The sequence below is a fragment of the Suricata suricatta genome, chromosome 2 (genome assembly GCF_006229205.1).
Source record: "Suricata suricatta isolate VVHF042 chromosome 2, meerkat_22Aug2017_6uvM2_HiC, whole genome shotgun sequence".
Lineage (NCBI taxonomy): Eukaryota > Metazoa > Chordata > Mammalia > Carnivora > Herpestidae > Suricata > Suricata suricatta.
Window position 1 is genome coordinate 60,665,641 of NC_043701.1, and position 24,591 is coordinate 60,690,231.

The window sequence follows — 24,591 nt, forward strand, 5'->3', positions numbered from 1 at the left end:
ATCAGCCCCACTGCATGTGGTGTTGGCAAGAGGAACACTGGTCCATGCATAAAGACTTCCTCCATTAATTGAGTTAGGTTACTAAGTAATATGTTTAAGAAAACAATTTTGGATCTGTTAGTTAGCAAAGGATAACTGTAGACAATATTAATATGCTGACATTCACTTAAAAATCAGGATGTACGTTGTAGGCAAGGCACTGTGTAAGTAGAGACTATATTAACTGCTATGGGAAGGGTATGCTTTATAAAGCAATTTCATGTGTAAGCAGAAGCAATGCATGAAATCTAGAAGAAATGTCAACCCGTCATACAGGAGAGTTGAAGGATCAATCAACAATTTGCTTTGACTGTAAACGGAGCACTAGTTTTACTATACCTAAGTATCTTTACTTTCTTAAATTATCTGATCAATATTTGACAAGCACTGAGATGCGCACCAAATTTTGTAATTTGACTGACAGCAGAAACAATTTTTCTGCATCGGTTTTTCACCTCATTTACACTAAAAAAGTACCTTTCTTTATTTGAAGACCTTAAGTATGGGTTGCCAAACTATTTCTGTAAAGGATCAGACAGTGAATTATTTTTTCTGTGCTATGCATACTCTGTCTACTCAACTCTGCAGTCATAGAAATATATGAATGAATAAGTGTGGCTTTGCTCCAGAACAATTTAATTTGTAATATCAAGGCAGCAGGCAGGATTTGGCCCATAGTTTGCTGGCCCTTGTCTTAAAACAACACTTGTAAGTTTCATCAGTTTTTCTTAAACTATAAATTTACTCAGAAGAACTATAAAATAAAGTATCAGAACATGAGAGGAGGGTCCAAATCATACTGAAAATTTTAAGAAACCTAAAAAGTTTCCTGTTTCAACTCTATTGATTTTCCTTATACAAAGGACAAAGGCTATCTTATCCAGACAAGGAGTGCTGCAAGGAGATTTAATTTTAGGAAGATAAAGTTTTTTTCCTCCTTTAATTTTCCAGCTTATTGCTTTGATCCAAGAACTTAAAGAGGGGATAGTTTGGAGAAGATGACAAATTTAATTTTGGATAGGTGGATCTGAGACTCTGGATTCTCACATGGAAATGCACCCATCAGGCAATCTCTAAAGCAAATGTCTTGCTCCAGTTTCGAAAGCAAAAAGAAATCCATTTCCTTGGTGTTCATCTCTTGAAAACACTGGGCATCTAAAACACCCTGGGCACAACAAATATCTTTCCCAGATACCCACAGAAAAGAACAGTGCTATTAATTTATGTTGGTTTTATAAGCCAACCGCAGATTTAATTAGCAAATAAATAGCTCAAACATCTAACATCATCTAACATTGCATGTTATACTGCAGACCAGGCTCTGAAAGGTCTTTTACTCTTTTTCAGTTTAGAAGCCTGTAAAAGATTTTACCTTAAATTTGACTGCCTTTTCATTATGATATATAAAAGAAGGCAATATTACCTGGATTTGCAAAGTAAAAAAGTGTCAGAAAAATTATTGCTTAACTTAAGGAAAATGCTTTAAATTAGGGTTGACAAAATTTTTAGGTTGAAAATTAAGGAATAAACTTTTCTGGTTTCAGTCATTCCCTATTTAACCTGGAAACTCTTCTGACAGAAATAACGACAACAGTAATAATGGTAAAGCCTAGTGATTCACTAAATTTGAACACAGACCAGGTACTGGGCTGTGTGATTTACATGTAGGGGCTCCATGAAGAACTACAGCTTAGCGTAAGTGCCTTCCCCATGGTCCCAGTGAGGCTAATACACAAAAGCTGCTCTCAAACAAAGCCTGCGTCACTTTAAACTCTGAATTTCTAAGTATTACATGCTTTCGGCATCTTTAAACAAACTGTGCAAGAGAATTCTTTAGTAAAGACACACATTTGAGAGTTATTTTATTCTTTCTTCTCTATCTAAATCTTTGTCTACAAAGTATTTGGCACAAGACTGTTTCTGGCTCTACGTTGTCTTGCTAAAACTCTGCTGCCGCCTCTGTGCCTTCTTGAGAACAAATGTTGGATGTGGAAGCAGGGTACTCATGGCCCCCATACCTTGTCTCTGATTCCTTGCCAGCCTCATGTCTCCCGCCATGAGCCCGGCCATAAACCATCTGCTCAGGCACAGTGGCCTTTCATCCTTGGATCGTGTGCATTCCTGAGGCTAGGGTAAGAAGCCCACCTCTGCTTCTGAAATCCCTCTCATCTGAGACCAAGCTCAAATGACATACTCCCCCATAAATTTTGCCTCATCTCTGCCCGTGAGAATGAAGCAGTCTCTCCTCTGTGCTACAACAGCCCTTCGTGTTATGCCCTCAGTTCAGTTATCATCCCTTGCCTCACAGTCTTGTTATCAGTTATCTACCTTTCTCACTAGGTATCCTTGAAGACTAGGATAACAGTGTATTCGCCTTGGTGTCCCTCACTGCATCCAGCATGGTACTTTGTATGGGTCAGGTACGAGTACAGTTCATAGATGAAAACTGAGCAAAAACTCCATGTTGCTTAAATCCCTTCACTATGTAACCTTCAGGAACATGTGGCCTTCTGCAGAATCTCAAATCCCAGGAACTGACCCTATAAAAACTGTTGAGGAATATTTGGTTCATGAAGGTTGTGAGGATATTCTATGAAGCAGAAGAAGGTGCTATTAATCTACTGTGGAGGGCAAAGGGAGTTCCAGGAACATCATGTGACGACTTCTTGAAATGAAATACAAACCTTCAGGAGTGTTGGGAAAATAAAATTGACCTCAACATCAATCACTTGTCAAAAATTGAGAAGTTTTCAAATTTGGAGGAAAAGATGAAACTGCAGAAATCTGGGAGGCGGTCCTGGGAGAGAGGAGGGAGCATAGCTCAACGACAGCCTCTGCTTCCCAAGCTTCAGATTCCTCACATACCCTAACTTTTTCCAACTCACATTAGCCATACACTTCTCATACACTTTGTTCCTTCTTGCAATTTCAAAATATCTTTTAAAGATATTTAAAAATTTTAGAATACACTTAGCATTTGTATTAATAATACCTTCGTGGTCATCAGTAAGCTTAATATTACTAATACACACTGGAAAGCAGAGGTATCTGACTGGAATGCGGGGAATCTTTACTTACTACTAGTTAAATGAGAATTAAACGGCCAGAAGTGAATTGTTATCAGATAGAACCTCTGATGATTCCTCTGATGATTTTTCTCAGCTTAATCCTTAAAAGTTAGATGTGTCAGCACTCTGTGTTCAGACCTCTTCCTTCTCACTCAATACAGTCTTCCCTGACATTCCCATTAACTCCTTGATTTAACTATCAGAGTTATCCATATGTATGATGGCTTAGATTCGAGCTTGAGAGGACCTTTCTTCCAAGCTTCCAATTTGTATTTCCAACTGTTCTTTGGGCATTTTCACTAGAATATCCTGGTGGCCCTTCAAACTCATATTTATAACCAAACTTATTTTAAACCTGCTTTCCCTCTAAGTAAAAGAAAGAACCCCACATCTCTTTTGGTTTTGACCGAGGTTAAAAGTATTACCTACCTAGTCAACCAAATTAGAAACCAGGGGTCATCTTAAATCTCTACTTTCTCTCATTCCCCAAATCTTATTTGTTCTGCTTGCCTCCTAAAATCTCTCTCACAATGAAATTTTACAACCTGGGGACAGAAAAATTCCACAAGTTTCCCGAAGGCAAAATAGAATGAAACAGGCCATATATAAAAAGACTGTAAGGCCTCTGGCCATGTCAACAGAAACCACAGAATCAAGATAGTAATGGAGTGCTGCATTCAAATTTCTGAGGGTCAACATTTTTCAACCAAGGGTGAGGCTAAAATAATGATAGTTATTTTCAGAAAATAATGATTTTCAGACCTTCATGGCTTTAAATTGTTTACCTTTGATGTACTCCACTAGAGGATACATTCTACCAAAAGGAGAGAGCACATAAAAAGTGGAAGATATGGAATCCAGAGAGAGGGTATCAACAGGAAAAAGGCAAAGGGGTCCTCATGATGATGATGAATAGTAGATATGTAATCATAATAATGTAATAAAAATTCTGATATGCTTATATGGGAGAATGGGGGGATGGAAGTGTGTCTAAGGAGCTGGGCAAGACGTGAGGGCTGAGTTCTTGTCTTCCACATAAGACAGTCAAAGATAAAATCCCATACACTGAAAGATCAAAAAAACCCCATACACCTAAACATTGCATTTAGAAACCTGGAGGTCAATATCAGAAGAAACCGCTAAATGAGTTGAATGTAGCTATTTCTGGAGATGGGCCTCAGGGAACTACATTTTTCATTGTAAGCGTTGCAGTACTTTTGACTTTTAGGATTTATGTATCTGGAAATTCTGATAATATAAAAAAGGAAAAAAGATCAGCACTCTATTTAAGCCTTATAATGACTACGTTGTGTTATAATTCCTTAAGGAAAGATTCTTGGAGAGAAAAGCTCTAAAGATCTACTCTCATCTTTTATTTCCTTAATATTTATAATGAAAAGAACATAATGCATTCTTTACTTAAGTCATTTCTCCTTTCCTGCAGTTTTATTATTCCGTATCAGTGTTCTAGGAGATGTTTTAAGCAAATAGCCACACTAAAACCTAGTGAGAAATGGCTATGTCCCACCCAAGAGGGTTAAGATTTGTGGCTCCTTTCCATAGAACACACTTGGGCTAGGAGCTAATGGGTGTAGAAAACATGCCAGGCCCTGTCCTAATGATTCTAAGCCTACATGAAGCATTTTTCTCCTGTGAGGAATATGGCTTAATTAACCACCTGCTGAACTTCAGTTTGGAAGAAAGGTAACTTACGGTGAAAAGCTTTCTCTTGTGAAAAATAAATACAATTTGAAGGGTCAAAAAGCCACAATGAAAACAGTTCTTGATGGTCACTTTTGCATAATTACATTATTTGGAGATAACACAGGCATTAAAGGTTAAGGAGCTTATTCCTTTATTTTAAAGAAGAGAAAACTGTAGCCTACAAAGGGTCAGTGACTTGATCAGAAAGACCTAGTATGTTTTCAGGTTTTGTACTGTGACTTAGGTCACTTACTAAAGGTTACATAACTTCTAATATGTAGTATCTACTCCCAAAGTAGAGTAGAGTCAATCAGCCATATAATTTATGCCTTTGACTACCTGGATATTTGGAAAAGAGCTTTTTTCACTGTGTAAGTAAAAGAAACTCATTACAAAAAATAATTTCAACACCGGAAGAAAAAAAACCTCTCTGTATATGCCAAAGATAACTGCTATTAGTAGTTTGGTGCACTTTTTTTTTTTTTGCTTACTTATTGTCTTATTAATTATACATTGCCTATTGTCACATCCATCATATAAGCTGTACCATTATTTAATAATTTTTTTTAACTTTTTATTTATTTTTTATACAGAGAAAGACAGAGCATGAGAGGGGGAAGGGCAGAGAGAAGAGGAGACACAGAACCGGAAGCAGGCTCCAGGCTCTGAGCTAGCTGTCAGCACAGAGCCTGATGCGGGGCTCGAACCCACGAACGTGAGATCTGACCTGAGCCAAAGTCGGAGGCTTAACCGACTGAGCCACCCAGGCGCCCCGCTGTACCATTATTTAATATGGACTTTTCTTCAGTTATTAAGAGAAGGGAAGGAGATGGCAAAGAGGCAGAAACTTCCGGATGTGTAATCGAGAAGAAAAAAATGTGAATTTCTCATTCAAATAATAAAAACTAATTAAAAGGTAAGAAAACAAAGAAAAAAATGACCAAAACTAACAATATAACAATACAATAAAGTGTTAACTTTAAAATAAGATGGTGCCTTTGATATAGCTGCAAATTAAAGACAGTTCATAGCCACAAAAATTTTCAACTGTAAAACATGCTTATGTTGGACTTTGACTATTTTTAGATAGATAGATGCCTCAAGTAATTCATTTGTAAGGAAGTAGAAAGCCCTCAGTTTTAAATCTGTATAAAAAGCTTACGTCTTAAGTTAAAAGACCTTGCAATAAATAATTTGAAAAGTTCTTTAAAAAATTGCTGATGGAATGGAAGAGAAAGGAAGGAAAGGAGGAAGAGAAGGAAGGAGGTGGGGAGGGTAAAGGCAGGGTCAAGAAATTGGCTTTAGTCACTTTTTTGTCTTTTCTTCTTTGAGTTCCTTTATGTAGGAGACATCGGCTACACTCAACCACTACTGTAAGATCAGCAGCTTTGAGAACTCCTTTTAAAATGTAGCACGTTATGAATACAGTCCTGCTAATAAAGGAATAAGGAGGATACGTTTCCACAAGAAACTCTTGTGTAAAATCACTTAAAAAAAAAATCTCTATGCCCAACATGGGGCTTGAACTAATCACTTTGTTGTCAAGAGTCACATGTTCTACTGACTGAGCCAGCCAGATGCCCTAAAACTCAACTGCTTTTAAAATCATATCTTTTACCACTGCCTGAATGTGTGCAGTGATTAAATGGTATGCTTCCTTTAGTTATAAGAATACATATCAACAAGGTATTTATTTATAATAAAATACCAAGAAGGTATTTATTTGTAAGAATAAAAACCAGTGGCTATCCTGGAAGACTCTTTTGAAGGCAATCTCTGCAGACATCATAAAGTTTCCTACTACATACAAGATCTATTTTTATTATGAGAGCTTTGTAAATTCTTCAAAGCTTCAGTTCTCATTTTTCATGGCAGTGCCCTTTCCCAATTACTCCCCATACTGGGATATCAGAGTTATTGTTAAACAGACCATTAAAATGACAGATCAGGTCCTTATACCTAAGTTAGTCCTGAGTATAAATGAGGTGCTTTGGGACACGAATGCTCTCTTCTGGATGACTGGGGTCACGTTACTGCACTGAAGCACAGACAATTCACTAACTCTGGCTCAAATCTGAGCTGGTGATTAAAAGCTGATGGGAATGTTTGGCACTACTAGCAGTATCCTTAACACCTGCTTTCGGAACACCACTTTTCCAACCTGAGGCTAACCAATTTAAATAAACACTAATATTTATGCTTTATCTCCACTAGTATACTTTGAAAAAAAATTTTTATGATTTTTATTTATTTTTGAGAGACAGAGAGAGACAGTGGAGCAGGGTAGGGTCAGAAAGAGAGGGAGATCAGAATATGGCTCTGAGCTAGCTGTCAGCACGAACCGTGAGATCATGACCTGAGCTAAAGCCAGGTGCTTAACGGACTAAGCCACCCAGGCGCCCCTCCACTAGTATGCTTTGAAGAAGACACTTCATTTAGATTAAACAAACACTAAGGGTAAGAAAATTCATACTAAAAATACTCTATTTGCCACCATTAAAAGACAAACCACATTGCTTTTCTAGTCAATTTTCAAATATAAAAGAACTCTCTGAAACATTTCTTAAGCACTGTCAGCCTTAATACCCTCAATGCTGAGAAAGCAATGGCTATTTCTAAATGATACTAGGTACGAAGCATTGTGCTACTGAATTCATCTGAATCTTGCACTATTAATTTATGAATTTGACTGGAATATGTCAAGAGAACATAGCCAAAGATATATCTGTTTTAGAAATGGAACTCATAGGTCTAACAGGAATACAGGAGAAACCTAATGGAGGACCAGGGGGAGGGGAAGAGGGAAAGAGCTGGGGAGAGAGAGGGACGCAAAACTTGAGAGATTACTGAATGCTGAAAATGAACTGAGGGTTGAAGGGGAAGGGGGAGGGGGGAAAAGAGGTGGTGGTGATGGAGGAGGGCACTTGTGGGGAAGAGTATGGAAACCAATTTGATAATAAACTATTTTAAAAAATTAAAAAAAAAGAAATGGAACTCTGATCTTCTCAAGGTCATTAATACTGTTGTATAAAACAATAATTTTGGGTACACAAAATGTGTTCATAAAATATTACACAGCTTGCAGAAACCTAACAGGACATGCTCAAACAGGTAAAATCTGCTTTGACCTCGACTCCAATTGACTTTGAAAGTAGGCTTGCAGTCTACACTTTAAACACAGAAGCTGGTATCTCTTGCTATCAGATTATAAACAGTACGCCTATATTATCAAAGAGTTCAACTACTCCAAACATCTGAATTGTCTGTTGAAGAAATACTGAGTTTCTTCACATTACTCTAAAATAATACTAGGTTTAGAATTATAACTAAGACTTATGCAGTCAAAGTTCAAAATATCTCAGAATTGGGATTTTCAAAGCCAAAGGAAAAAGAAACTAAACTCACCAAAGAGAAGTGTAGCATGGCAAATAACCTATTGTTTGTCTTTAACTTTTGTACCACCCTTCTTACATTATGGCAGGATAGGTACGAAAAAAAGCAAGATTTTGAAACAAAGCTTTTTTTTTACTCTAATTAAAGGTATTTTGGAAATAGTTTCTTGTGTTCTTCAGAAGGATTAGGAGTAATATCTTTCCTTGTTAAAAAAAAAAAAGAGAGAACACTGTTTCTCTTCTTAAATATCTAATATAGAGTGTGGGTGATGACTGCATTTATTTTCATATAAATATTAAAGCTTCTTGATCATGTTCCATATCTTCTAATATGACAGAAGAGGCAACACCACCAACGGGAATTTGGGGCTATACTATCCAACCACATAATACATTACCCTTGTCTAGAAGAGTAACTGATTTTTAACTTACTGCCTCTAAAGAAATCTTTTTTTTTTTCACTTTGAGTAAGAAGTAGGAAAGTGATTAAAGAATTTTATGTCATATGAAATATCCTATGGATTTTTGTTTCGTTTTTGTAGAATAAGTTTTTATCTTTGGGTTTTCTATATCAAATTCAAATACACCTTAATAAAGTAAACTCTATCCAAATATTATAAATATATAATCAATAAAAGCAAGTTATATTATAAAGATCTTTTACTAAGCCGAGAGCTATTTAAAAAAATATAAACTTACAAATGGTATAAAGCAGGTCCTTCACTCACTGAACATTCTCTAATTTACCTTCCACATAAAGCAGTGGAAGAGATTTGAAATCAGAGGAGGTCTATGCACTGATCATTACTTTAACTCTGGCTGGCTGAGAGGTCCCCCATTGTTTGGACAACCTCAGCGAATATCTGTTACATGCAAGGATGTTGCCCAGGGGTCAAGCCACCAGTTTTTATTCAGAGTTTCCTGGGATGACTCTGGACTTGGGGTACCTACTTCTCTGTGTTATGTGGCGACAAGAAATAACAATTTTTTCTTTGACAAAGAAGAAGAAAATGTTGACAGAATTAGTTTTCAGAAACCAAAGAACAGAAGAAACAGCTACCTTCCCACATCCTGGCTGCGATGCATTTTGGAATAAGCCATTCAAATCAGCAGCTGGCATCCCTGTCTACAGTGTCCATCTCTTCAGGGAATGCTTTCCTTATAACTTGCAGGTAGGAAATATTAGGGTATGAGACAAGCAATATATTTTCCTGTCACCAAAACTGTCCTCCTGCTAATGCTTCTTTCAAAGACGCAACATACTATAATGGAAAAATGTGACTCATTATCCAAAAATGTGTTGACAAGCAACTTTTCCAGAACATAGGTCTTTTTAAGGCAGGAACATCTGTATTTACAATACAGACCCGAAACACCTACATGTTTTTCTGTATAACAGAGTATGTTTCTCTTGGCCGAAACTATGTTTTATCTGCATATTTGAGTGGGAATTTATAAATAGGTCACTCTTGGTCTTTCCTCCAGAAGAACACTGACCCGTTAGTTTTGTTTTACAAAAAACAGTGAAGCGTAACAGCATATCATGCTATTCTTTCCACTTTTGCACATGTGCACAAGGTTACCTTCTGAAGTCTTCTTTAATTCCGTTTTCAGTTTTTCCTGGTCTTCTACTAGTTTTTTATTATCTGCCTCCAAACTGTATTCCTCTTTATTAACAGACTTTTTCAAGAGCTATCAGAAAAGAGAGTTATAGAAAGAAGTAAGCTTAGATAGCAACGATGAGATATTATTTTAGGAAATAGGCTGAATGACATATTTAAAATTATTGGTCTTTATTTTAGTCTTCGTCCTTTAAGTATAATTTTCTGTGATATACTTTTGGTGATAGAAACTTGATACTTGGCAAAAAAAAAAAAAAAACCAAAAAGATTTCTTTTTACTAAGGTTGAAATCTCTGAAATGAAATAAGGATTTCTGGTTGAGCTATAATTAAATTATGTTTTCAAAAAATATTTAGGTAAATAATGTGAATGCCTTTCACTCCAGTATGTGTGTGATGTAAATCTAAGGGCAAAAAAACAGTTCTGAGGATATTAATTGGTAAACCATAATGTTCCAATTACATATCTGTCTACTCAGGCTGTTTTTATGTAGACCAATCTTTAAAAAAAAAAAGAGTATAATGTCACGATGGGTAAGTGTAAAATGACAAGCTTGGAAAATTCTACCGAATTTTGAATAGTTATTGAATCATCCCCAAGTTACTTTTATTAATCTATTACAGTGCCTTTTCTATTTTGAAATATATGCTGGCTTTTTAAAGTGTTTATTACATGTTTGTAGGCTATCATCTTTTTTAGGCAAGAAAAATTAAGATCTGAATAGTAAAATATTTCAGAATTCTGTATACCTAGAAGGAAACAATCATTTTTAATAGAAATAAAAAGCTGACTTATCTTTAAGAAATTAAAAAAAAATTAAGTTACCACAAAAGGTAAATTAGGTTAATGTTTGAAAAATAAAATACATACACATTGGCATGGATTAGTCAAAGTGGCAGCAACCTGATATAGATCGCTTCCACAGTCAGGTTAAAAAAGCAGCTGAGGACAATTTTTTAAAAAAATGTTTACTTATTTATTTATTTATTTTTGAGAAAGAGAGAGAGAGAGAGAGAAAGAGAGAGCGAGTGAGTGAGCAGGGGAGGGGCAGAGAGAGAGGGAGACACAGAATCTGAAGCAGACTCCAGGCTCCAAGCGGTCAGCACAGAGTCTGATGTGGGGCTCAAACCCACGAACCGTAAGATCATGACCAGAGTTGATATTGAGACTTGGATGCTTAACTGACTGCGTCACCCAGGCACCCCAGCTTAGGACAATTTTAGACAAAGTGACAGAAAAGAATTTCTACTGCAGGGTGATTCCTTTTCTCATATAAGCTGGTATATCCAACAAACTCAAGAAGTTCTACTGAGCATGGGCCACATGCAAATATATTACAATTTTTACAATTAGATGATATAAGGGATAAAAATATAAGAGAAATATGGTCTCTGCTCTCACCTAACTTCAACCTATCAGAGAGGATGAGACAAGAACCTAAACACGGTAGCACCAGATCAAATACAGTACTGGTGTGTTACAATAGATTAGGCAGCTCAGAATAAGGAATAAAAGCTCTAATATTTTTAGGAGACAAAAAACTGAAGTATATGTTTACACTGAAGGAATCTCCCTATCTCCAAAATTAAATTTTTTTAATTAAAGAGCAGAAACAAGAATTTTTTCTAATCTCTATAAATTTGTTGCCACTTCAAGTTCAAAATAATCCTAGCTGTTACTTCGCTGAATTCAGTTCACACAGTCTTCAGTGATTACTCAAATTGGAAGAGAACTACTGAATTGCAGCAATGTTTATACTGACTGCTTGAATTATTATGCCATTGACTTGGAAAAGGTGGATTTGTGCTGGTCTTGTAAATAAGCTTTCATTATTGCACCTGCAAACTTGTCCAATTTATTATGTGTGACTTGATGCTGGAGAAAGACCAAGAGCCCTAGAACTGAAATTCAATAGCTAGCTACTGGCTACGATACTGTGTGTGTCCCATCCACCTTATACCACCTTGGTAAGTGGCTGGAAAGAAAACCTAGTAAGAAATAAAGCTCCATGGCTGTTGTTACTTTAAAGCAGTTAAATTAAAAGTTAATTGGTCTTTCATAATTATTTCACTTCATTAACTATCAGAACAGAAAGGGGTCTCAGGCACCATCTGCAATTCATTTTATAAGAGAGCACACACAGGGCACAAATCAATGTGGTTAAGTGTATGGATTCTAGAGCCAGCCTGCTTGGATTCAAATCTCGCTTTATTAGCTGAATGGTTTTGTGCAGGCACTTGACCTTTCTATGCTTCCACTTCATGTATAAAATGCAGACAATAACAGTACCAACCTCATGGGGTTGTTGTAAGAATTAAGAATTGATAACTTCCTGTGAAGTATTTGAAGCAGTACCCAGCATAGTGCTAGTTACTATTTATAACCCTGAAGCTCAGAACATAGGAAGTGACTTGTCCCAGATCACAATGCTAACTATTGGTAGAGTTAGGACTAGCACCGAAGTCTCTTGGATCTCAGGGTAAAGTGTCTTCCATTCTACAAGGTGTCTCTGACAGGGATTAAAGAGTTGTTTCAGAAGCTTTATCTTGTCTGAGTTAGTATTTCAAAATCTAAATGGGATGTGAGGGCGATCTGGCTGCGACATCTGTCACCCCATTGATTGCCAGGGTTGATTTGGCTGATCTGGCTGGCTAGGCGGGTGTCCCCTTCCTCCCTCACCGCTCTATGTGCGTCCCTCCCGAAGCTGCGCGCTTGGTCGAAGAGGATGACCATCCCCGATAGAGGAGGACCGTTCTTTGGTCAAGGGTATACGAGTAGCTGCGCTCCCCTGCTGGAACCTCCAAACAAGCTCTCAAAATCTAAATGAAGTATCTTAAAATAGAAGACATCTTTGATATGTTGACCTCTGGCTTTTCTTGGTCAATTAGTTACTCTGGGCACTGACAGTACTAATGTGCGGCTCACAAATTTTCTTCCTACTGTGTACTAGCTTTAGCTCAGCAAATCTGTGCATCTCACGTGATCTGGGGCCATTGACTGGGTCAGGATACACAGGAGGCAGGAAACCAAGACAGCATGGAATCAAAGGAGAGGAAAACAAACAAAAAATAAAAAACAACAACAACAAAAAGGAGAAATTATAGAAGAATCAAAGATCTGTCATCATGAAGTAGATCTCCTTGTAAAGGTAACTTATGGCAAAAATGATTCCAAAAGAAAAATTCTAAAAATGGCTTAATAAAGGTACTGTTTTTGAAGGACAAGACTAATTTAAGGATATTAAGTATGCTGTATATGAAAAACATACTAGTACCCAAACCACACAACAATGCTTTCCATTTCCTTAGAGCTGAAGAGTAAAAGGAAAACAACTCAAGACTGAGAGGGAAAAAGCAGAGTTCTTTCTGTTAGTAGTTAGAACTCATTACTCTAACATGAAGGGCACAATTTTAAATCAAGATAGGTACACAATAAGTTTGCAAATACAAGGCTGTGTGCTTTTGAGTTTAGGCCTTATGTATTCATCAAAGCTTTGAGGGTTTTGTTTTTATTTTTACCACTGTGAGGTGAGATCAAAGGATACAAAATGAAGCAAGTAATACTGAGATAAAAAACGAGGTTGATTTTGCTACTGAAACATTCCAAAAAAGCAAAGATGACTTATTGCTTGCTTTTGAATACAGAACTACCAAGAGGTTGATTTCCCAGAACAATATTTACTACAAAGGGAAATTTACAAGACATCTCTGGATGAATGCCTTTTCAAAACAGAACAAAGTAAAAAAAACAACAACATAAAACTGGTGCTTTTTCTCTAAAAGTTTCCTTCAAAGGTGCTGTTTACAATCCCCCCAAAGAAACCTTCTTCAGTGCTATTTTATACGTAAAAACGTCTTTTGTTACCTGTTTTCTGTAGTGGAAAGTAAGGCAGACATCACTAGAAATAAAACATGGGTTCTAAATAGTTGATCATTATACTGTAGCATTAAACACAATTGTTTTTGCAGTGAGTTGTGTCTTATCTAATAGGTTCTGGAAAGCCTCGTATTGTGTTATGTACAGGCTCGTACATTTAGAATAGATAGTCATTCTTATAGTTCTTTCTACAGGAGGCTCGCCCTGAAGACTAGGATAAGTATTTTAATTCTCTACTGTTAAACTCAATACTTTTTACATAAATATATCTTGGTATGATACATAATTGACTATTCGCATTTCACTAATTTACAACAGAAAAATCATTATATTATTTTAGGAATACTTTTTTTTCAAGAAAATTTGTTTCACTTTTGAATGGTTCTACTGACACTTTTTTCTAAGTAGTAGAATTAGCAAAACATAGGCAGCTTCAGATGAACTGCAAACATTCAAACTATGAGATCTGATTCCTAAATGTTACACTTAAAAAATACCTCAAACAATCTTGTAGCTATCATTTTTCATTTGTTCTTTTTATTTAACAAGGAAAATACCAGTACCTAGTATACACTCTCTCTGAATGGCAGGGGAATTAGCATAGGGTTCTCAAAGAAGTAGTACCAGCAGCATGGCCAAATTAACGATTTTAGATATTATATGCAGTCATCAAGCTAGCATTAACTACTTTCCTCTGCTTCCTACATAATGAACATTTAAAACAAATTTTAAAAATGGCTTAAAAATAATGTAACTGGAAAGGAAATGGCAACAAAGAGACAAAGATTTGCTTTAGGTTATAAAGTAAAATTAATAAGGATGAAGGAATTAAAATCCATATTCCCAGAATACTGTCTTTTTTTTTTTTCAATCATTAGAAACAGGTTCAATTGCATTAATTTACTATAGAGGGAAACTGTGAACAAATAAATCTAAAGGATAATAAGACACCTTTGAAACAATCATTTTCTAGAACAGTGTTGCTATTTATGGCCATTGTTTACAAATTATAAAAATGCTCTTTTTGATACTGAAAAATAACATAACTTTGGAAAACCAACATTTATACACATTTAAAAAAAGCAAACTTAGGGGCACCTGGGTGGCTCAGTCGGTTAAGCATCCAGCTTCACCTCAGGTCATGATCTCCCGGTTTGTGGGTTTGAGCCCCGCGTCAGGCTCTGTGCTGACAGCTCAGAGCCTGGAGCCTGCTTCCGATTCTGTGTCTCTCTCCTTCTGTGCCCCTCCCCAACTCATTCTCTGTTTCTCTCTGTCTCAATAATAAATAAACATAAAAAAATGAAAAGAAAAAGCAAACTTAAATACCTGTTTCAGTCTTTCATTCTCTTCCATGAATTTTTTGGCAGCCTCATTAGTATTTTTGGCTTGAGTTTCAAGTACTTCTTTGTTGGACAGTTCTACAGCCAGCTGAGTAATAAGGGTAACCAAACGTCTCAACACACTAAACAAAAAATAAACAACGAAAACAAAATCACATTGATGTATAACTAGTCATTAGGAATTGTGATTTAAGATAAAAAGTCACTGTCAAATGATTCCCCTTTAGGTATGGGTATGGCGGAGGGAGACTATGTTTAAGGAAGACATATCTTTCTATCTTTCCCTTTCCTTTTCATTTCCTTTCGTTTCCTTCTTTCTTTCTTAATCCAAGTCTTTTTTGTCAGAACAAGCCTTTGTCTCATTCCTTTGTAGTCATTGTTACAAGGCTAGCACTTGGACGATGCATTCAGCAGTACTTGTTAATTTAATTATCCTCTTTTTAGAGGCCTTTAGCCAGGGGGAGTAGAAATAGAATTTTAGACAGTGTAGCAGGGCCAGAAGGAAAAGTCATTTTTTTTTCTTTTGGTTATTTTTCCCCCCTACCACCTCAAAATCTGCTATTTAAAGAACATTGTGTGAGGCTGGCCAAGCCTGAAAACTGGTCATTCATATCTGTTTATGGGTAACTTCTATTGTTAGAAAGAGAAATTAATATCTTCAACATTCAACAGGTATTTCCTCTGCTAGGTGTTAGGAACTGCTAAGTGTTAAACACTATGCTAGGCACTGGGGACACAGCAAATGAGACAAAGTCTTTCAAGGACTTTAGGTTCTAGTTGGTGAAGCAGGAGCTACAACAGTATTTAATTGCAATCCTGAATGATACTCAAAAGAGCACCCAGCAGGAACTACCTGCTTTGGGGGCAATGATGGCCACAGTCGGCTTCTCTGGGAAAGGGGCTGAAGGATGTAGAAATTAGCCAGGAGGAGGGGAGAGTTCTGGCAGAAGGAAAAGCCGGTGCGAAGACCTGAAGTAGGAAGAAGTTCGGTACACAAAAGCACTCAATAAATATCTGCTGTAAGAACGAATGAGAGACGAGAGAAGGGCAGGGTGGGTGGAAGAGGTGGGAGACACTGGGCCAGGTCACGCAGGGCCTTCTGCCCCTATCAAACCTACAGGCCACAATGACTGTTTGTCATGTTGAGTGTATATCATCTGCATTCTTTTATGAAAATGTCATTATACTAAACGGTATAGAAAAAACAAGTCTTTAGGAAAAACGAGGAAGAGAAACATACATCACGTTCTAAAATTATGCTTTTAAAAAACTTACAGCCAAAAAAATAATGAAAATCCAGAAATGTAAAGATTTCTTTGAGACCTAAAAAGTTTCATCTGCGCATGTTCATAGGCACCAGGTTTGCTGGCTAAGCCTTTTTCAATGGCAGGTACAGAGGAGTATTTCCTTACTTCTCTCACAGCATCTATAGAGAAAAAGAAGAAACCAATCTATTGTCTTTTAATAATACAAAATAATTATTACAATGGAAAGCAGTTTGGGGGTGCCTGGGTGGCTCAGCCAGCTAAGCGTCTGACTCTTGATTTCGGCTCAGGTCATCATCTCAGGATCAGGATCCAGCCCCGTGTTGGGCTCCAGGCTGAGTGTGGAGCCTGCTTAAGATTCTCTCTCTCCCTCTCTCTGCCCTTCCTCCCTTCTCTCTCTTTCTCTCTAAAATAAAATTGGGAAAAAAAAGGAGACAAGTTTGAGAATAACTGAACTTTTAAATAATGGACTTTTGTGTAGGCTCTCTTTTTGTCTTTTTCCTCTACAACTCCTGGGATGGCACATGCTCAAAAGAGATGCTCTGTAAATGGAAGCTAGTGGGAAACTTTGTAACAGTTTTTTCTTTTTTTTACTATTTATATAGGATTTATTATCACTGTATTGTCTCTCATCTCCAGCCACACTGCACACTGTTATCCTTCACTCTTTCTATCCCTAATAGGCTGAATAAAATCCAACCTATTGGCAATAGTATACAGGTCATCTCTCATTCCAGTCAATGCCAAGAGACCAATCTATTTTCCTTTCTGTACTAGCATTTTATTATATTATTCCTTTAATATCAGATCATTACAGTAACTATTAAAGTAACATTAAGTTATTTAAATTATTAAAGTAATATTATTAAAATATTATTACTCATCAAGGCACCTGGGTGTCTCAGTCAGTTAGGAGTCTGACTTTGGCTCAAGGCACAATCTCATAGGTCATGAGTTCAAGCCATGCATTGGGCTCTCTGCTGTTAGCATGGAGCCCACTTGGGATCCTCTGTCCCTTCTTTCTCGTTCCCTCCCCTGCGTGCGCGCGCTCTCTCTTACTCTCTCTCACACACACATAAACTTAAAAAATATATATCATAACTCATTAGCACTAGTTATATTAATATGATTTTATTGAGATTTTAGAAATATTTGGCTACACTGAGATTTCCACTTGTGTAAGTTAAAACGGGATTTGATCTATGTGGGCATATGCTCCCCCAACAAGCATGCGTGTGGCACCTGCTTCTGGAAACATTCAGAGAGCTGCACTTTTGATGCATTCAGGTCTCTTATGCCTCAGATACAGGGGGTCTATTTCTTTCCAGAGGAAAACAGAGTTTAGCTTATTTATTGGGCTCTCTGCTGTTAGTGCACTATTCCATATTTAGTGCACTCTTAAGTCACTGGATTCTTGTAGGTCCTAGGTAATGGATCTGCCTTAGGTGTCTCAAAGGCCAGTGGGGCAAACAAGTTAGACTATTTCTTTCACATAACCATCAACATTCTTAGGAAAGAGTGACTGCTATTGAGGAAAGATATTCCAGTTAGAAAACTGAGGCCATTTAAAACTATCATTTTATTTTTTAAATTTTATTAAAAATTTTTTTAATGTTTATTTTTGAGAGAGAGAGCACGAGCAGGAGAGGGATTGGGGGAAGAGAGAAGGGGAGGGGGAGAGGGAGGGAGGGAGAGAGAGAGAGAGAGAGAGAGACAGACAGACAGAGAAAATCTGAAAGAGGCTCCAGGCTCTGAGTTGTCAGCACAGAGCCTGATGTGGGGCATGAACTCACAAGCCATGATATCATGACCTGACCCAACGTTGGACACTCAACTGACTGAGCCAACCAGTTGCCCCTATTTTTTTTTTTTTTTGAGAGAACATAAACGAGTGTGCAAGCAGGGATGGGGCAGAGGAAGAAGGGGAGAGAGAATCTTAAGCAAGCTTCACACCCCGCACACAGCCTGATATGGGGCTCAATCCCACATCTGTGAGATCGTGACCTGAGCTGAAATCAAGAGTTGCACACCTAACCAACGGTACTCCAGACACCCTTTATTTTTTAAAATGGCAGCTTTACTGAATTATAACTCACATACCCTAAAATTTACCCCTTTAAATAAGTGTCTAATTCAATGGTTTTGAGTATATTCATAAAGCTGTGCAACCAATACCACTAATTTCTGAATATTTTTATTAACCCCTCAGAAGCTCCATATCCGTTCCTCCCTTCCTAGCAACTACCAATCTACTTTCTGTCTCCATGGATTTGCCTATTCTGGACTTTCTATAGATAAGGAAAAATTTACTATGGAGTCTTTTGTGTCTGGCTTCCTTCACTTAGCATAATGTTTTCAAGGTTTGTCTATGTTGTACACCGTATCAGTACGGGTATTTTTTATGGCTGAATAAAATTCCATTGTACAGACAGATGTCATTTGGTTTATCCATTCATCAGTTGATGAACATCTGGACTATTTCTACTTTTTAACTATTATGACTAATGCTGCCATATACATTCTTTTCTCTGTGTTGTATGGTACCAATCTTATGGTTTTTTAAATTTATTTTCAATTTTACAGTTTGCCTTTGTCTAACTTCATAAAGTTTTTTCCCTTCAAATTCTGAAACAGTTTAGTCAGCATTAATAAAATCCTTTTTTTGAAAGTCATAGAATTTCTTGCAAAAATATCTGTTTTTATTCTTTTCTGAAGGAGGTAGCTTTTTTTAAAACTCTCTATAATTTTTCTAGGGAAAACTGGTCTGCTTAAATTTTCTTTATTTACTAGAATTCATCTGATAGTTATATTTCTCTACAAAATTACTCATTTCATGTAGGTTTCCATATTTATTTGCATAGAGGTATATAAAATAGTCTCTTAAATTATCCTTAAAAATTTTTCTTGGACAGGGCACCTGGGGGGCTCAGTTAGTTAAATGTCCAACTCTTGATTTTGTCTCATGGTTTGTGAGATGCTTCCCCATGTCTGGCTCTGTGCTCCTTGGGATTCTCTCTCTCTCCCTCTCTCTCTGCCCCTTCCCCGTGTGTGCTCTGTCTCTCAAAATTAATAAGCTTAAAACAATCCTTTTCTTGGTCTTAATGGCCATTTCCCCTTTACCATTCCTCAGATTGTCACAATATAGGAGGCGCATACCAACAACCACTACAAAACAACTAAAAAACCCGCCAAACAGAATAGTATTTATGAGTTATTCTGAGCAGGCCAGAGAAACCAAACAGTAATATGAAGGATCATTATGCTTGTTATTCAGCTTGACTTTTTAAAAAAAATTTTATTAAAAAAATTCTTTTTCGAGGGGGCACCTGGGTAGCTCAGTTGGTTAAGTGACCAACTTTTGGTTTTGGTTCAGGTCATGATCTCACGGTTAGTGGGTTTGAGCCCTGCAATGGGATTTGTGCTGACACTGTGGAGCCTGCTTGAGATCCTCTCTCAATTCCTCTTTCTCTTTTCCTCCTGAGAGAGAAAGAGAGATAGAGTGTGAGCAGGGGAGGAACAGAGGGAAAAGAAGACACAGAATCCAAAGCAGAATCCAGGCTCCAAGCTGTCAGCACAGAGCCCGATGCAGGGCTTGAACTCATGAACCAAGATCATGACCTGTGCTGAAGTTGGACGCTTAACCAACTAAGTTACCCAGGCGCCCCCTTTGGCTTTTTTTTTTTTAAGTTTATTTATTTATTTTGAAAAAGAGAGAGCAAGCTAGAGAGGGGAAGAAAGAGAGGGAGATAGGGAGAATCCTAAGCAGGCTCTGCACTGCCAGTGTGGAGCCTAATGCAGGGCTTGATCCCACAAATCATGAGATCATGACCTGAGCTAAAATCCAGAATCAGATGCTCAACGAACTGGGTCACCCATGTGCCTCAATGCGTCTTTGGTTTTTAAATGAAAATAATATTCCTGGATCCACTGTGCAGAAATGCTGAAAATTAATCAATAATATTAAAGAAGTTTATAAATATAAATGGTCATACAACCCCACCTGTAGAATAAAATCACCTGTAGAAAAGGAGACTGTGTGTGAAAAATGAAGTAGGGGCAACAATACGGGCAAGGTGGAATATAGAGTCAATTTTCTATAAAGCACATGGAGATAGCATTTTTGGGGTCACTTGTGGAAAATTTCAATACCTGGAATACATTTCTGCTGACACTAAGCACATTTCGGGGTTTCCTGCTTCTTTTCTGTCTATTCCCACCCCTTAGAACACACATATGAACATTCAGTTCATACAGGCTCTAGGAACATGAACACCTGGTAATGATTACCTTATTAGAGAAATAGCCAACAGGAAAAGTGAAATAAATTTGAAAGTAATAAATTACACTTGAGCAATCTACTGGTTTTGCATTATATACATTTTTGTTATTCTGGTGAATAAGAACACTGGACTATTCACTTTACATATGCTAATGCATTTAAACCTTTAAACAACTCAGTGAAGCAGGTGTGATTATCCTATTCTGAGATGGAAACACTGAGGTTTAAAGGGTAAGTCCCTATCTACCTGCCTTTACCATCTCTGGTCAAAGGTCCTGCATGAACCATCCTTGATGTCCCTATTCTCTGAGAATTAATTACCCACCCTACCCACAGATGTTGGCTCCAGTCAGTGGTCATGGTTCTGTGCCTTGTGACTCCTACCTTCAGCCACTGCTTACCAGACAAAGTTGGAAATCCGGTGCTAGCTGATTCGTTATTTTCCTAATAACTGGAATTCAGATTCATAAATGGCTAATTAATCCTTGCGTATGGCTGGAGTGATGCCATTTGGCAGCTCTGTGGTGCCCACTTTCTGCCTTGGGAAGGGTGTATCAGGGTCCATGGAGATAAGGAAGAATGAAGTAGACCCATGGAATAATGGAAGACACGAAAGAGACACTTGAGTTCCTAGGACTAGTTCCTCGCTGGAATTTGGCTTCCTTCCTTCTCTGAGCTGCTCTAAAAAAACCCCTGTATTCTATTATAAGTTTCCATTTCTTGCTCAAGTGAGGTCTGGTTGGTTTCTGATATCTGTAACCAAAAAAACCTTAGACTGCTGTTCCCCTTCCTTATATGGATGTGTGGCAGCTTTCAGTAGAAATTCTTGTGATTACTTTAGAGTTAAAAGATCACAATACCAGAGGCAGAAGGAGGCCTTTTTTCCCTCTGTTCTACAAATGGATAAACGAAACTCAGAGAGATGAAGTGCCGAGGGCATTCAGTTAGCTGGTAGAGTTGGGACCTGTTTTCCTGTCTTTTACTTGTTTTTTTTATAAAAAAAATTTTAATGCATATTTTTGAGAAAGAGAGATAGAGAGAGGGGCAGAGAGAGACAGAGGATCCGAAGCAGGCTCTGTGCTGAGAGCTAAGAGCTAGATGTGGGGCTTGAACTCAGGAACTGTGAGACCATGACCTGAGCTGAAATCAGACACTTAGCTGACTGAGCCACCCAGGCGCCCCTGCCCTTTACTTGTTCAGTATTATTTGTCACATGGCTGGAGATTTTCTTGATAACAACAGCATACCATGGGACAAATACTGAGATTTCGAAATGAAGCATGAACCCATTCACACTCTGATACAATCACCTACTCATACCTTCGCGCACCAGCTGTTCCTAGTTCTATAAGAAGGAATTCATTTCAGAGGTTGGTGGGAGGGAACATGGGACATGTTTCCTCATCAAACAGTGGCATGCATGGCAGTTATCCCAGGAAGGCCTCTGTACAACTCATTATAGATCAAGAGCAATATCAACTTAGTTAATTAAAAACCCAGTGAATTCATTAATAATAATCATAAAACCCCCCTAAAGTTAAGCTTAGTCAAAAGAGGAATTCAGTACTTACCTAGAAATAGAACAATCAATAGGACTATAATAGTAAGGAAAGCCTTGTTCCAGAAAGTTGCAATTTTACCCCAGACATTAAATGAAAAAATCTTCTGCCATCTATAAAGCAATACAATTACATTAGGGACAAAAAAAAATCAAAAGATTCTGAAATGCTTTGCAAATATTCAATTAACATTTTGGTAACTGTGTAGTGAGTGAAAAGAATTATAGAAATTTAATTTTTCATCTCCTATCAGATAATCAGAATTATCAATTTTCTGATAGGACATAAGCATGTCTCATGAAATAAAGAACAACTCAAGTTTAATGATAATCTGACATTATCTTCTGTCTGGTGGCTTAAACCTTCTAAAGCAAACACGGCTAGTTTTTAAAGTAAAGATGCATGACTAAAACCTTAAGAGATTCTTACAGGAAAAGGCTATATTGCTGACAGAAGTTACCACTTTGTATCTTTTCGCTAATCAGGATAATAACTCAGAAATAACAAAGACCCACTGGTCTAATATTCAGCAGCATTTCAGGAGTAAGGGGTCCAACTCTGCACATTTATTTTTACATAATACACTTCTAACATCTACTCCACGTAAGAGAATTCTCTATTTTTATCACAAGGGAATGAAAAATGTCATCGAGATACTATATACATAAAGTGCAAAGATGTTAAATAAATTAATGAAGTTTTACATATGTAGATACTCATATAATTACCACTCAGATCAAGATGTGAACACAGGAAACGAAATGGGGGAAAAAGTCGAGATGGATCGAACAGCACAAGCAAAGACACAGCAGTAACAAAGCACAGATTAAAACTGACAAAGATGACAGCAATCCACCACACATTTGGAAAGGTAACAAACTTTGTATAGGGTATTTTATTTATTTTTTAAAGTGTATTTATTTTGAGAGACAGGGAGAGAGCTTGAGCAGGGGAGGGGCAGAAAAAGAGAGGGAGAGAAAAAGAATCCCTAGCAGGTTCCATACTGTCAGCAACAGAGCCTGACGTGGGGCTCCAACTCATGAAACCATGAGATCATGACCTGAACTGAAACCAAGAGTTGGATGCTTAACCGACTGAGCCCCCAGATGCCCCTGTACAAGGGAATTTTAAATGAGCAACAGATGAATGAAGTCCAAAGGACCTAAATAAAGTTCAAAAACTTACAACCTAAAAAAAAGTTTTATTTCAAGATTATAGCAAATTATTAACTAATAACTTTCGAGAAGAACCCTAAGTAGTAACTTGAAGACTGACCTAGGTGAAGGAGGTCCTTTAGCTTCTATGCTTCCAGAGTCACTTTTCAAATTTTTCATTACAAAAATTATATATTTTGAGAAAGAGAACATAAGTGGCAATACCTTCATCTAAGTCCCACTGTAAACTCACATTTTAAGGGCCAGTATAGAAAGGAACACAAAGGAGACCCCCTACAGGGAACAACTAGCAGTTTCTAGTGATATTCACTTCAAGGAAAAACTGATAATAGCTATTATATACTGAGTCCTTAAAATGCTATGGTTCTAAGCACTTTTATATATTTTAGCTCATTCAATCACCACAACCACTATATGAGGTGGATACTAGTATTACCTCTATTTTACCGATGGGGAAACTTGCCGGAGATGGTAAATAATTTGCTTAGGGTCATACAGTAACATGCAGAGCTGAACTATACACTTAGGCAGCCTGAATTCTAAGCATGTGTTTTTAACCACGTGGGTTAAGTGAGAAAATAATAGCCAAAATTAAATAAAATTAAAGCCTTCTCTTTGACGACTATGGTGATTCATGCATAAAAGATTAAAAAAAAAGATGTGGATACACACAGTAAGGACATATTGTAAATGGGCTGTATGCATATTTCTTATGTATATTTGTACATGAGTATATATTTATACAGTCTGTGTACTTACATACATGTCTATCACAGAGTTACTTGAATAGGACAGGAAAAAAATTATATTTGGCAGGAAGAAAAAAGATTCATAATCTATGGATCATCTTCATGGAAAAAAGACTAATGGACTATATATATATATATATATATTTTTTTTTAATGCTTAAGCCTTATTTATAAACATCTTTCTTTCTCTTGAATATAGGACTCTCTTGGTGCAAGTAGTACCAAAAAGCTAACAGGGTGTTACAGAGATTTCAAACAAACCAGTGGGATGAGCAGTAGAGTAGAAACAGCACTAGATTGAAAGCCATTGTTTAGGGATGGCTGTGTTTCCCTATAGAATAAGCGGGTTGGCTAAAATGATCTCTAATGCTCCTTCCTACAGTGTGATTCAATTTTATTTCTTTAGTAAGGAAAAAATAAGTGATGGCACAGCTGATAGGCAAGGACAGGAATAGAAATGTAGGTAGGCAAGAAGCAAGTTAAGAGTTGTAGACTCCCTGGAACCCGAGCCAAAGTAAAAACT

The 24,591-nt window shown here is 37.2% G+C and overlaps 1 protein-coding gene and 1 non-coding gene across 4 annotated transcripts in view; both read right to left on the minus strand.

Moving 5' to 3' along the window:
• BCAP29 (B cell receptor associated protein 29) overlaps positions 1-24,591 on the minus strand; it is a 48,323-nt gene that overhangs the window by 21,521 nt on the left and 2,211 nt on the right. For all 3 annotated transcript variants that reach the window (XM_029927155.1, XM_029927136.1, XM_029927146.1), the window contains exons 3-6: positions 22,157-22,257; positions 16,317-16,467; positions 15,028-15,163; positions 9,787-9,895 (exon numbers count right to left, since the gene is read on the minus strand). In XM_029927155.1, the coding sequence (XP_029783015.1) occupies positions 9,787-9,895; positions 15,028-15,163; positions 16,317-16,467; positions 22,157-22,257 (497 nt within the window). The remainder of the gene's footprint in view (positions 1-9,786; positions 9,896-15,027; positions 15,164-16,316; positions 16,468-22,156; positions 22,258-24,591) is intronic.
• LOC115286208 lies at positions 6,149-6,282 on the minus strand. The gene has a single exon (XR_003905950.1). It is a non-coding gene; the product is annotated as a small nucleolar RNA U109 (small nucleolar RNA).